Source organism: Dermacentor andersoni, chromosome 6, assembly GCF_023375885.2.
Source record: "Dermacentor andersoni chromosome 6, qqDerAnde1_hic_scaffold, whole genome shotgun sequence".
NCBI lineage: Eukaryota > Metazoa > Arthropoda > Arachnida > Ixodida > Ixodidae > Dermacentor > Dermacentor andersoni.
This window is the reverse complement of record NC_092819.1, coordinates 75884469-75899949: the sequence shown is the minus strand read 5'-3', so window position 1 is coordinate 75899949 and position 15481 is coordinate 75884469. Positions and strand designations below refer to the sequence as shown.

The following is a 15481-nucleotide window of genomic DNA, read 5'->3' as shown; positions in this document are numbered from 1 at the left end:
AGCATTTCAATATTTCCTAATCACTCCACCTCCAACGTGTCTTTTTTTTCTTTTTTTTCATACGTGTACCTATGACAAGCCTTTAACAAGTGCGCAAGATTAACTCTCGCAATCACAGGCACAAGCGTCAATTACAGGTTAAGACGCGTGGATACTCGGCACCTTTAGCAGGAAGAGTGCGATATACATGCTTGTCACTGATAGCAGCGATTTCTCGCGCAGCGCGAGTGCTGAACCGTTTCGTGCGCCACTACGAGCCGCTGTCGTACGAACCCATTGGCATGCGACGCTGGAAGCGATCGGCCACCGGTCATCAACACGACAGCAGCAGGCCACGCACGGTGCAGGTGGCCTTCAAGGCCCACGGAAGGCGAGTAGTCTTTGTCTACTGCTTGTGCAAGTCCATGAGCTGCTCTAGTATAACAAGGGATAAGAGGGGTTTTCGTGTCGATAAAGGGAAGAAGGAGGAACTAGCCGCGCTTGGGAGAAGTGGATTCGGAGAAGAGATGGCGCTGCTGTGCACCTCGCCTTAAACTTGCCTTACCTCGTCTTTGAGTTACTTTGTGTGCGGTTCTCTATACACAGTAACTCTACCTCGCCTTAAGGTATCGCCTGGATCTATCTCGCCATAAATACAGTGTACTTGAAAAGGGTGGTGTGGTGATGATGATGATGATGATGATGATGATGATGATAGATTGTGGCTAATCCCTATGTAACAGGCGGGTTGCTTTAAAGCACCCTTGCAGGAGAAAACATATACTTGCCGAATAAAAAAGACAAAGAAGAAAAAGGGGGAGAGGAAAGAGAACAAGGGAGAAAAATTTGGAGGACGCTTAAGCTTTGCTTTTGAGAATGGAACGCGATAGTATTCAGAGATCCCTGGCTGCTTCTCACGCTTCCCGGCCTCTGGAGCGTATGTAACGGTAATGTTTACCGGGAAACGCTGGCCGCGAACGCTATGCACGAAGGCGGGCTTTCTGGTGGAAACGCGGCCCCTTGCATTGGGCCGCGATGCGGCGGAGGCGAGCGCCGACTGGAGGTATTGCAAGGAACCGGGCGCGCTGCTGCGTGGCCCCCAAGACACCCACCCGTGCGCCGGCACGCGCAAATGGCGGACACCGCGGCCGGTCTGTGAATTATAGAAACGCTGCAAAGGGGTTTCTTTGAGTTTTCGCGTAACAGATTTATGTTTCCTCGTATATTCAGATTACAATACGAGTGCTATCATGTCTGTAGTTTGTGTATAAGTCGTAGTCCACGATTTTTTCATGTATTTCAGCTTAGGAAGTTCATTTACTTCAGTCAATTCCTTGCGTCACGTGGATGGCCTGGGCATGTGTGGTTCGAAAATCTTGTTGCCAAAACGATGTCCGACGCCGACACCGGGTTTCCTGCGACACAGGCTCCTTAAAGGGACACTAAAGGTTAATATTAAGTCAACGTGGACTGTTGAAATACAATCCCAGAAGCCTCGAAACGCTTGTTTCGTGCGAAGAAGAGACTTATTTTAAGAGAAGATGTGTTCTGAAGCGTCCGCGTGCCTCTAGCGCAGATCGTACCTCTAGCGCAGATTCGTAATCTACCATGCTTTAATGCTGCGCGCCCGCTACTTCCAGGTCACGACATGCATGCGTGTTATCAGCGGGACATAGCATTCTTGACAAGAAACTAGTGCGCAGAGTTTTCAACCAAGGAAGCGGAAGTCAGACAAATGACGATTATTGTTTCGGAATATACGCTGCGCAGGGTGTAAAGTTGTTTTTTTTTTTTTTTTTTAGAGTGCGGCGCACAGTAACGGTGTCATTTTCGGCGGCCTCCTACAAGTGCACTTTATCAATCCAACTTGACACACATGTTCAACTTCGCATCGTGTGACAACGGGGCGTTCCCTTACGCGCGGTGGCATCGCAGGGAGTTCCGTCTGCAGTTGACGCAGGATCGGTCCGCCTTCTCGGAAGACTTCTCCCTGGTGACGAGCAGAGGGCGTGTCCAGGCCAGCCTCGACCACATATATTCCGGACACGTAGCAGGTGCGCGTTTACTGTTCACCGCTCGCTACTGTCACGGGCCAATAAGTCCGATCTGTGTGGAAAATATTAATGGGCAGTTACTTCGCCCGAAGACGAAGCATTGGCAGCATGGTCGGGCGTTGCGCGCGTCAGAGCTCCCCGCACAACGTCCTAACAATACGCGGATGCGGCATGGCGCCACCTAGCACAACTAGGACCCTAAGACGTAAATCTATTCCAGTATGTTTTAATTCTTATATCCTGACGTCAACTTTACTCAACCAACGGCACTGGAATCGGGCAGTGACCAGCAGCGTTGTTTGAACCGGCCAATCAAGCGCTCTCCTCATTTATAGAAGGTCACTTTTTTTTACTTTCAAAGCGAGTGGCATGCCTGCATTGACAGATTTTCCTTGTCTAATAGGCTGACAAGAGGCGAGAAGCACGCGGTAGTGGAGAGGTTTTCGGCGGGGCCGAGCTAGCACAGTGAAAGTAGAAAGCCTGATCATGAGGGTGGTGCCGGAGTCTGCGATTGGCCCGCTTACCCTTGCGTATATACCTTGCGGTGGTTGGTGGTAAATCGCGGCGGCGTGCTACGGAAGGTAAATAATTCCGCTAAAACGGAGCCTCAGCGAACGAGAGTTGGCAGAGTGATGCCGTACGTGCCGAAATAGCTCGACGACGTTATGCTGCCACAAACATTTTTTTTTTTTTACACGCAAATAAATTCTTTCTCCAGGGCAGCTCCTATTAGCTTGTGCCATTGCGATCGGCGGGTAGACATTCTCTACTTCTTTTGGAGCGGGGCGGTCTCCCGCTGTTCAGAGAAAAGAAGAAGAAATTTAGATTCTTTTTTTTGTATATTAATGTGTTTTAATGCACACACGTCACTTTCACGTGGTGAGTTCTTCTGGTTCTGTGACGTCGCATGACAGACAGCAAAACATTTTGACCAACCGCGGAAGGTTAGTGATGAGAAAGGCCGCAGTGTAGGAGAAAGAAAGTGTCTTTCTTTCGTTCGCTCTAATCATGCAAAATGAGTGTCTGCACGTCATGTCCGATGGGGAGTTTTCTTGGTTTTCGCAACGTCGCGCGACGGACACGCGAAGGGGGGGTGGGCCGAGAAATCTTGACTAATTGCGGAGGACCAGTTGCAGAAATTGAATATAACAGAGTTTGGAATAGCTTTACGTCATAGCACCCCTGCAACTGCGCCCCGACAGATAACCGGGCGTTGCACACCACTGTCGCGTCGACGAACACCGGCAGTGACGTTACATGCGTTGCATCATGGTGTCCGAGATGTGACCGACGAGAAACCGTCGGCCTTTGTCGGCGCCCAACGAAAAGGTCGGATAGATTAAGCGTGACAAGAAGAGTATTGAAGGACCATGGCCTTTGCAATCCGTTCCACTCAGGCCATTGTGTGCAACCGCCGTGTGGTGTGCGCACACAGTTCCTAAGGAGGAACGGCAATGTGTGTAGGTGCAACGCTCATGCCAACAGCGGAAGCCAGAACGCTGCCCTGGCTCCTGCGACACTGATTGAGTAGGGCGTTACGGTGCGTCCTTCTTGATTCGCCGTTTTTGGAGTCAAATGCCCACTGCAGTGCGGGTGTCTGGAAACGTCCTAACCCTGCACGTGCGGGCCGCGTATGTACGTGTCGTTGATACCACGACAGCACGACGGTTGCAGCGGCACCGACGGCGTGATCACACTTCGAGTGTCCTTATAAAAAAAATACTTTCAGTCAAAAAGGCAGTTGAATGAACTGTTTTTCCGTAGTGGAACACTTTGTTCTCAAATGTTGCCTCTGAGATATAGTCTATAGTATAGTATATGTAGAGTTTAGTACCGCCAACTACTCTGCAAGGTCGTATCTCCATGCCAGTTAAATGGGGCGGCCACCATGCCTGCATCAAAACCAACGACACCCCTTACACACGATATTTAGGTCATGTTTTGCACCTCGTCTCCCCCAGCCTCAAGCTATTTTGGGCACATAAAGGGTCGTGGTCGGCCCAAAAGCGCTGTGCTTTGCTCCTATAGTGGACACTCGAGCACTTGCTCCATTTGCGAATTGCCTTTCCAAGTGCGGGGAAAATACGGGGAATGCGGGAGATGGAAATTCAAGACGATGAGCAAAACGTGAACAATGTGAATGCAGGAGCCAACGTTTCGACAAGTGTGACAAGTCCACTTGTCGAAGAAGACAAGTCCACTTGTCGAAACGTTGGCTCCTGCATTCACCTTGTTCACGTTTAGCTCATCGTATTTCCAAGTGCGGTACGATATATCACTCGGAGGTGAAAGCCGAGCGTAAATGGTGGGTTAAAGAGGACAGACATGACGATGTTGAGTAAGGGCATGGAGCAACGGTGTATGGATGTACAGCTGGCGTGAGCTCCCGTTATCTTCGGAAGACCATGGATGGACAAGAGCAGCTGTCCTGCTTTGCCAACTCGATTCCTATAGTCACATCAGTGCAAGCTGTCGTCGCAGGAAGGAGCGAAGCAGACAGACAAATACGCAGATCAGCTTCGCGACAGCAGAAATCGTGTATTATCATCAAACGTACTGCTCAGACTTAATGATTACTGTTGAGGGGCATTGCGCTGTTGCTGGGCTTTCAATAAAGATTAGGATCAACTAGGTGGCCTGCGGACCAAACACGAAATCGGAGAAACGCGGCATACTTTTAAAAGTTGTTTACGTGTTTCGCTTGCAAGGCATTCGCACGGCACTGCGGATAAGCTTCTAGGATTTCAATTGTTAATTTGTGCAGGACGAAGCAGAAATGTTTATAGGCCAAATGAGTTCTAGTACAAGATTAATCTAAGCACGAGATCTAAACGCTTACGAGCCCGTGACGAACTAGAAGTAATTTTCAGGTTACGTTCGCAATGCACATGCGCAGCTTGCTGTACTGCATACTGCCTAGCGCGGGTCTCTGTTCTTCAGCGCAACGAGGTTTCGAAGTGCCGTCGCCTCTCGCAGGCGCCCCCGGCAGCCGCGTGGTGGGCGCCATGATGGACGGAGTGTTCAGCGGGCGCATCTCGCTGACGCCGGGCGACGACGACGGGGACTTCTACGTGGAGCGTGCCGGCCCTTACCTGTCCTCGTCCTCCTCCCCGACGGCTCTCTTTCACTCGCTCATCTACGCCGCGAGGGACGTGAGCTTCGACGGCGCCGGATGCGGAGTGCACGGACACGAGCAGGACAGCCTGGACGACGCTCGACGGCGACATCGGCCCGCATCTGCCGGAGTGAGCGTCTCTATCGCCCTGCCGAGATTCGAGGACAGCTCGAGAACACAGTCGCTCTTAAAGTCGATTCGATTAGCGGCTGCTATATTACGAACGTAAAAAGAATAGCTCATTTTTTTAAGTGCTATGGTCACGTGGCAAAAGTATAACGCCTCCATGTACGTGAACAAAGTAACCGTCTCGACAGGTTGGTTATAAAGCAAAGACCGCGCGGACGGGCCTTACATAGCAAGAACCTCTACCAACTCGCCGGACTTTGAGTTCTCCTGCTTCATGTTCCGCGCCGGCTACTCTTCAGGCTGGTTAGTCCTGCAGTGGCAATGGCGCCTTGAGATATTGCAAAAGTTCCAAGACCATGGAAGAGATCCAATTAACTGTGGTGGCAACGGAAATATTGCAGCTTGTCTCTAGGATTCTGGACACAAATCTGGCAACGGATCCTCCTACTAATAAACCACGTAACTGCTATGCGGCTATTCTTTTCGAAGATACGCTGATAGAGCACGTAAAATGTCAAAAATTTCTAGGAGTGTGGTTCCAAGAGGATTTGGCCTGGAACATGCACATCGACAATCTTGTCATGGAACTAAGCAGAACTGTTGGTTGCTTATACAGACTGAGTATTCTGGTTCCTCCATGGTTGAAAAGTTATTTGTACTACGCACTCTTTTATTCTAGATTAACCTACTGCATATTAATTTGAGGCACTACTTCGCAAAATATTATAGTAAATTGATAGTGCTGCAAAAAAGAGTCTTACGCGCATTCGAGGGATATTATGGCCTTGTACAAAACTTTAAAACCACACCATTTTTTATGAAACATTCTATGTTAAAGGCAAACCAGGTGTATTATTACAAGTTCCTGCAGTACATTAAACAAAACAAATGGCAGTACATCTTGAATGTGCCCACCACTCCGCATTACAGCATTCGACAACATAACATGAGAACACCAAAAGTAAAAACCAATTACGGAAAACTAGTCAGTTGCCAGGCACCTTCACTACTAAATCGCATACGTGATTTTGAAGATGAAATTAGGGAATGTTCGAATAAATCATACAAAACTTTTCTCATTCTGAACAATATTGAGTTTGTCTGATTAGAACCGCAGTATAAATTGTCAGTCTTTTGTTTCTTTTGTTTTCAGGTTGTAGTTGGTCTGAAACAAAATGCAGCGTACTTTGAGTATCCTGATGGTTTCTCATATTTCTTGTAGGCATGTTCTGTTTCACGAAAATAATATTCTGTCTCTTGACACTCCAGTTGATTTCGGTATGTCTGTACGATACATGTTGCTGCGTACGGCCGGCGTGCCGAATTGTTGTGGGAGCAGAAGCCTTGGTGGGCCTTTAGCTTCTGCTTCCTTTCTGTTGTCAACAGGAGAAATAAATTCATTCATTCATTCATTCATTCATTCATTCATTCATTCATTCATTCATTCATTCATAAACGAATGAATAAATCATCTTTGAGCGAGATGCGCCAAAGTCACGTACATGTCCATCGCAATCTGTCAATTGCGCGTATTATCTATGCGTGGCAGACGACGAAGAATAGACGAGCCGTACCGTCCACGGCGTTTGCCGGAGCGTTACCTTCTGTGCAGACCCAGGTGCCGCAGGCACGCCGCACCAACGGCAGCGCCCTCGGTCACGTGCCGCCCGAGGCCGAACCCCGGTGGTCCAACCGGAGGATGGTCGTCGGCGCCGGAGATCTGCGGGGCGGTGCGCACTGGCAACTGCGCAGCGGCGTACAGAGGGTGTGCAACCTGGAGATCAAAGTGGACCACACCTTCTACGGGGTGGGTGCTGGCACATATACGGGGCTTTGCCATTGTTGAGGAAGTTTCAGCACAATGAAGCTGCGTCTCGCCACGCTGATTGCACGCGCTTCCTGGGAGGGCGTTCGGCATGGCAATGAGAGAAGAGTATTTATTTATTTTCCTTCAGTTAGCAACCTACTGTATGCCTTGTGGCCTAAGAAGGAGGGGGAAGATACAAATATAAGAACACGAGACAGTGGGCTATAGAACGCTAGTATAATGTTACCAGAGAGGGAAATAACCCAGGAATAAGAGAAGTCTAAGCCGGCGAATTAATTTAAGAGGAACCATTCAGGAACGAGAAAATTTTAGCTAGTTCAAAAATGACGATAGATGACACCGAGAAGCGCGCAGGAGCTCAAGTAGAAATTCAAGCCATAGTGTGCTTTCCTTGCGTCCTCTTTAGAGCTTGTAATACCCTAGTAACACTGGTCCTTTCGACGATCGACCTTGATCGGGATTGATTTTGGAATGACTCGATTGAGATTTCTCGATCGCGATTTACTCCTTCGCGCAAGCTCCGGAAATGGGTCAATGACGGTCGAGAAATTTGATCCTGATCACGCTTAAGAGCTATCGTAAATGCCCTGTCTGACCGGGAAATATTAAAAAAGATGCCTCAATACCGATTCTGCGTCTTTAGCGCTATGGCGGGTTGGATATTGTTGAGCTTCCGTTCTGAATTCGGGTGCCAGAGGCTGGTGTCACTGAGCACGTTGCACTTGACCTCCTGCTGCGTTTATCCTTTCCCCTCAAGACCCCACGGTTACAAACCATTGAACTTTTAGGTAATTGTTGCCCTAAAAAGTAATTTTTTCTCGTTATTACTATTCTCTACCATCACACCACCAATATTCCAGCCGTCCTTTAACAATTATTGACCACTTCAGATTAATTCATCTTTCCCCTTCTATGTTCAACACAAGCCTCCGGACCCGGGCAAGGCAACTATACGTTCACATTTATATATGTTTGGACAATGCGACATGCTAACAAAACATGATCAACAATTCCGGCGCTCTTCGCAAACGCAGCGCATGAGTGGTAAAGCTGTACCGCGCCACTTTTAGAATTATGATAAAATGGTTTTCTTTAGGTTTTAGTTAGGGCAAATGACTAGGTTGCCTTGATGGCGCGCACGTCGAGGTGCCTTATTAAACACTAATATATGATGATGATGATGTAGATGATGATAATGATGATGATGATTTACTGGTATCCCCTTTGAAAGAGGGCGGTGACAAATTGCTGACAAAAAGGGGTGACGCCTGCTTGAGTTACTCAGGTATGCTATGCATGCCTTTAATTCTAGCATTTTTGCATAAATCTCCTCACTTTTTTTTTCTCTTCCCCAAAACTTCTCTATCTGCCCAGTACCGCTACCGATGTCTGCAACGGATCTGGGCGTATCAATTTCTGTCTTGCTTTTTTTTCCCACCAATACTCTAAACGTCTCTTGCCTATCTCGACTGCTGGCCGGGTGATGCTTCCGTCCACTTTAAATCCAAGCGCTTCTGGCAGGTGTACGTTACCTATAGGGGTCTGGCTGGGTGAATATCTTTGCATTCCATTAGGATGTGCTGAGTGGTCTCCGAATTTTCACTGCAGCATACATATGACTCATCTAGTTGCGAATATTTTATCCGGTATGTATTTGTCCTTAGGCAACGAGCTGAAGTCTCGAGGCACTGCTCCTTTGTGTTGTCGTACAGATTTTCCCTCCTGAATATAGATAACGCTGTGGTGCCATCTGGTATGCACAAATTGAAACGCGGTAGGACACATTTAAAGTGAAATTTACTTAAATTTACGCTAAAGCAGCACTTCCTATACAGCCGCAGTTAAGCAAGTGGCCAATTTGTACCTTAGATGCACTTGTTTGTAAACATTCAATTTTTGTTAAAGGGAGCTCAGATCTGGTCTTCGAGCTGATTAGACGACACCGTCACTAAAAAACTGAAGTAACGTAGCGTGTAGATTGTTTTATTCAGGAATTCTCGCAAGCACATAGGTCCAAGCAAACAAACAACAGCCAATTTAGCTAGCACAATAATTAAGGTTATTGCAGATATAATGGGCAAATTAAGTTTTTAATTTGAGATATATCCTATTCCGCGCTGTATCGGCAAAATATATGGATGCCTGTGGCACTCTAATCGAGACTGACATTTCTCAAGGCACTGCGACTGTAAGGAAGTTTTATCTCTCGACTATACGGCAACAGCGACTTGATCAGAGGGCACGTTTGCAACAATGGATTTCTTTGCCTAGCAGCGTTCGAACTCAGGTCCTAAGAGGAAGCTTTAGGTCGGGTGCTCCTATCTAAATACGTGTAAAAGGAGCATTCGTTTTTCTCGGCAACCACTGCACCAAATTTAACGAGGTTCATTGCATTTAAAAGAAAAACTTAAAATCTAGTGACCGTTGTTTTCGCATTTTTGACTTAGGTCGTCAATTTTTTTTTATTAAAAATTGGCAGAAATCGAAAATTTTCGCAAAACGAAGCTATCAAGTTTACAACTCTATAACTAAACATGGAAAAATGATATTACGATTCTGTAAATTGCATCCGATAGTACATCTAAATCGGAAAAAATATGTTATGCATGAATCTAAAAAAATGAGTAATATGGAAATACAGCTTTTGCGAAACCCTAGTACACAACGTAACAAATTCACGTAACATATAAATTGATATATAAGACTTGTCCGCTTTGAATGGTCTAATGGATGCCCTTTACAGAACCGCGATACCTCTTCTTCATGCAGAGCTATTAATTTGTAAACTTCGTGCTACTATATTTTTCGAACTTTCGAATTTTTGAAAAGAGGTTTAACAAAATTTAGGCCCGAAATCGAAATTCCGCTTCCAACAGTCACCAGAATTTAGCTTTCTCTCTCAAACGCTACAAATTTCATTAAAATCGGTCAAAGCGTTATCTCAGAAAAGCGTTTCTGCGTTTTACATTTGTTTGAATAGGCCACGTCGGAGTTAAGAGCGAGTAATTTATTGATATATGTCATCGAATTAGATCAAGCTGAGCAAAACTAGCCGGTTGCTAGTTACCTGAGCTAATATTCCTGACGAACGCCTTACCCTCACGTCACCAGGCCGCATGGTCCTCAACCGCCTAGGATACCCCGCCGCCACATCTGGCCACACGGTTAGCCATCAGCTTACGTCGGTAATACCGGGGTGTATTGGAGACCATGGTAAAAAGCAACTGCGTTCGTGTTGCTCCTATCCCCAAAAATACGCACGCCGACCATCACACCCACCGTCGCTAGGCTAGAGCCCGGACACTTCAGAAGCGTTGAGATACTCTGCCGGATACCCTGTTCACCGACGCTGCCAGCCACGCACACCGCCACGCTCGCACGGTTAGCGGGATCGAAGCCGATTTCCATGAAGTGGTGTTGGCTTCCTTCACCTACACAAGCATCACGAGAGCACAAAAAGCGGCCGTCGCCCTCGCCATCACATCTCGCCCCGCACATGAGTACATCACAGTCATCACAGAATATCAAGCTGACTGTCACAACTTTGCGAAAGGGCGCATCTCCGCTGCAGCCTACTGTATCCTTGATGGTTCCCCTTCTTTTCCTCACTAAGGTAGAAATTGTATGGACGCCTGGCCACGAAAGTATTCGCGGAAACCAGCAAGTTTACACTGCCACCCGGGCATACGCCGGCCGGGGTCCGCAACATGAAAACAGTCACTTACAGGTGGACCCTGCACATCCCCAGTACAACACCGTCCTCCAGCACCACTGCCTCTCCTTCTTCCTCCGCATCTATCCACCTCCACACAAATTCCTTCCTCGCGAAGACGCTGTCGCCTGGCATCAACTTCAGATTAATACTTCCCCACAGCGCACCTGATACCACGCTATACACTGTACCCTAAGTGCCCCTACTGCGAGGCGTACGCGTCATTGTACCATGCATGCTACCTGGGCCCAACACTCATCTTCAACCCCTCATTCAAACAGTGGGAAGCCGTGATGTCCAGTTCGGACCCGCGCGACCAGCAGTAGCTGGTGTTGCGGACCCGGTAGGCAGCCAAAGCCGCCGGAGCCGTGGAATAATTTAATTCTTTGAATTTAAGATAGTGGACACAATGACTACGTGCTGCGCAGGCACCGCCTATGTAATATGTGAGCCCTGTTTGTTTTTGAGTTATCGCTAATCCGCCGACCAGCTTGGATACCTCTTCTCTTTCTCCGCCTATGCACTCCCACTCTTTTTATCTCTTTGAAGGAGCAGCAGATTGCTCAGGTAAGTTCACTCCAGAATTGGTGTAGCTGTCCCTCTATTTTCTCATGCGCGCGTTGAAGCCTTCAGTTTATCAAAACCGCTGCTGAATCCCAGTCCCTTACGATGCACCAATAGATAAGGTTAATGCCACTTTTTTATTGTGGTGTGGTTCCCTGCATTTCATTACGCAGATGGTGTCTTCGGATCTCAACGGCGACGCGACCAAAGTGCGCGCCTCCATCACGGAGATGGTGTTCACGCACGTGGCGTCAGCCACTGAAATCTTCGGGCGCACAAACTTCCACGGCATCACAGACATCTCGTTCGTCGTGCAACGCTTGCAGGTGTGCAGTTGTAACCAAGCTAGACACCCAAAAAATGCTCAGCGAGACAGTACTTTTATAAGTGTAAAGTCGTCCTTTCGTTTCATTGTCTCTTTTTTGCCTCACTATTGACCTAGCTAGTTGTGTCATTGCCCATGCGTGGCATGTACGTGTTGCACTACGTATACTATAAGTATATGCTTTGCAGTCCACCGTTAAAGGGCGCACTGTGGTGCGCGCTTCTCACTTTGCTGGCGCTTAAGCTGTAACTAGCGGGGAACACAATGATGCAATGGCCGGCTGACGCAATGTCAGCGCATTGCGCATGCGTGTAGAAAGATGCCACTGCCGCCAACCACAAGACACCTATGCTGCAAAACGGGGCGATTGTCGAAAAACTTGGCACTTTCTCTACATTCTGTGTGTTTCCGCTAAGAGTGGACCCTACTGTACATGTTTTACTAGACCTTTGTAATATAATCCAGCTCCTTGTCGCTTTCATTGTCTATACGCTAGTCACTGGAAGTGAATAACCAAGTCGACCAAACATTCGTTCTATCGACATATTCCTGCACATTCGAGGGTTTGGCTTTAAGTTGCCTCAAACACTATACCTACTGGCAGGCATTCCAGCAGACAGTTCAAAGGACATTGAAAGCGCTAGTAGTCACTCGCGGAAAAGCGCTCCCGCTGACATAGTACACAATACATAAAACATGCCGTTTTAATTACATGACGTAGTTACATGACGTATAACCTAAGGTTCTGCAAAAAGCTGCAACTGGGGACATCGCCTCCTTAATTTACACCCGTAACCAAGCATACCTATGGGTACGAAGTGGTGCGAGGACTCGCTCTTCTCTCAGACTGATGAATCCCGATGCACCGACGGCTCGCAGAAGAAGAAACGAAGCTCCGCGCTGTCAATGGGCTGGCAAGCACTGTTTAGTAAACCTTTGCTTGGTTCCGCGCACTTATCGCGATTTGCTGGTCCCTGTTTTCCCCTCCACAGATCAACGATTCCAGCCACTGCGAAGGCTCGGTACGGGACACGAACCCATACTGCGGCGACACGCTGGACGCGGCGCACACGCTGGCCGAACTGTCCAAAAGCAACCACAACATGTACTGCCTGTCGTACCTGTGGACGTACCGCGACTTTCCCAAGGGCACGCTGGGCCTCGCCTACGTCGCTGAGGTCAACGGTATGCGTCCAACCGACACGTCAAGTTACTGCAGCCCTACGAATTTACTTCTGCTCCACCATAACGACAGGCAGATTTAGAACAGGGGCACCGTAACCCAGGGTGCTCCTATAGCTAACAGTGTCTCGCCGCTAAGTATGCGCTGGACGATAACCGCTTCATTGGCTTCACGCTCACCCACGTGGTGTGCCACTGAGCTGTGCGTGTAAACAAAAATGGCGGTACCCGCCGAAGCGATCGGCTCGCGCCCTGTGCCAAATGTGATCAGATTTACCAGTGACACGAAACGTTCGTAAGAAACAAGCGCTGATGCAGGCTCTCTCTTTCTCTCACCTCATGTAAATGACCAAAATTCAGCCAAAAACGACCGCTCTTTCCGAGATCGGTTGTCGACACGAGAGCTCCGTAGGCCCAAAGGGGCAAGACAATTTTGGCTGACATACCCTAATCTGAACAGGGAATATCCAATATGCATGCTCATCTGGTAGCACTTGACACGCATACGCCATCTTGTTTAGCGTGCAGTTGCGAGGCCGGCTGTGCATCGCGAGGCCCAGCGATCGTTGCCATGCAGCTATTCAAGACTTTAAAATGCAGCAGTCACTTTTATCGTCGAGCAAACAATGAACAGCGAACTTCGCTGTGCTGCCACGAATCAATGAAACCAAGTCAGACAGTATTTGTACGTTTGGATACTTGTCCGGGCGGCATTCAGAAGAAGCGGAAAGTTTTGTAAACGAAACTTATACCGACCCTCTCCTTACGCCGATGTGTGCTTCGAAACCAAAATAAGTGATTTCAAAAATGGCTCATTCGCTCTTTAGTTTTTACGGCAAGCCTCTAAAACTACCTTGCATTGTAATACAATGCTCCAGATTTGTTGCGCCCTCCAGAAAACGCGTCGCATATGAAAAATCGAAGTTCTTGTAGTAGTGCTATTCGTCGAAGCGGGTTATAACGCTTTAAGTGCGCAACTAATCAAAAATGGGGTGGTTCTGTACGCGCTGGGTTTTCGCTTCAAGTGTGCCAAATAAAATTTCGCAAAGTGAGGTTACACTTGGATGACCCTTGAAAACGTTGGACAGACGTTATCGACAAGTTGAATGCCAGGACTTGACTCCGTGAGTTGCTATCTACTGTTGGCTGCAGCACGTATCAATTGACCTCTCTCGGATGCTTCACGGTGTTTCGGTCACGCGATGTTTTAGTGTTGCAGTACACGCGGGAGCGTTTGGCGAGCAAAAATCACGCCACACGCGCGTTGGCATACGCTGTCAGCTTCGTGCATCGAATGTCTTCTTTTTGTGTGTATGTATGCGTAATTTATGTGCGTTCGTTAAGATCATCATACCTGCGAGTTGCTACACGAGTGGATGCGTAAAAAACACACAAACACACACACACACACACACACACACACACACACACACGCATACACACACACACACACACACACACACACACACACGCGCGCGCGCGCGCGCACGCACACGCACACACACAAACACACACACACACACAAAGGCGGTGCTGGGGCAGTGCTTGGATGGGGCTTGTTTCCTTTCGCCAAGCGACGAGAACGGGCGACAAATGTGGGTGCTGGCAATGTACCGCGACAAATACCAGCCGTCAGACGCTGACAGAAACAATGGAGTTCACTTGTGCATTAGTGGAAACCTGGAATTAAACGACTTCTGCCTTGGCAGCGTACTGCTGCCTTCACGATGGACAACGTTAATTTAGAGGGCGAATACAGGAGCTAGAAGATGGGACGATTGCGGTCACGCTCACGTGATGAAAGCAGCACATGAGACTTGGAAACACCGCCTAAATATTTCGCAGAACGAGCTAAAGCATCTCCAACACCAAGCGATGACAACACATTAAAGCAGCCCCATTCCGTCTCGCCAGTATAGTACCGCAACTCATGAAAAATTTGCAGTAGATTCTTGCCCGGAAAAGTCAATAGAAATGAGAAGATAACCTATACTCTGAAATGTACTAACCGGCATCGATCTATTGCTTTATGTTACTCATAAACTGTGTCATCTGCGAAGCAGTAACACGATACAGTGGCTTCCAAAATTATTGGTGTGACTTTACAAACCACATGGTACACAGGGAACTTCGTAACAATTAAAAATATGCCTTGGCCCAACCTTAAGGCGAGTTCTTGAATCGACTCGGATCGATGACATCTGCTACTTCAAGTCTGAAGTGGTCAGTGCGTTCTGAGCTCTGAAGTCAGTGCGTCCTGAACGTTTCACTTCAGAAGCCCAGAAATTAAAGTAGAAAGGCAATCGTTTCTCGTGTGCAGTAAAACTTGATTGCTCTTTGCAGTTATCTGCTGAAGAAGCAGATGTAAACTGTAGAGGGAAATCTTGCCGTTTTTCTGGAATACCCTAAAGATGATCATATCCCAAATCTTTAGCACTAAATTAGTAAAAATGTGAAAATATTTGTGGACCTATTGACAGATCAGTAGCTGTGGCAACACTGCGGCTCGCATTGTCAGATTCGTCGGACGGTCCTACCGCTGTCGACCAGATGTAGGAGTCGTCGGACTATCTCGCCGCTGCCACCATTTGAA

At 47.9% G+C, this 15481-nt stretch overlaps 1 protein-coding gene across 1 annotated transcript in view; it reads left to right on the top strand.

The window, feature by feature from the left end:
- The first annotated feature begins 1330 nt into the window (after positions 1-1330).
- The window catches only part of LOC126522405 (disintegrin and metalloproteinase domain-containing protein 10-like), a 32516-nt gene continuing 18365 nt past the window's right edge, over positions 1331-15481 (top strand). The window contains exons 1-5 of the mRNA XM_055066397.2: positions 1331-2033; positions 5010-5278; positions 6890-7084; positions 11555-11707; positions 12699-12891. Coding sequence (XP_054922372.1) covers positions 1856-2033; positions 5010-5278; positions 6890-7084; positions 11555-11707; positions 12699-12891 — 988 coding nt within the window. The 5' untranslated portion in view covers positions 1331-1855. The remainder of the gene's footprint in view (positions 2034-5009; positions 5279-6889; positions 7085-11554; positions 11708-12698; positions 12892-15481) is intronic.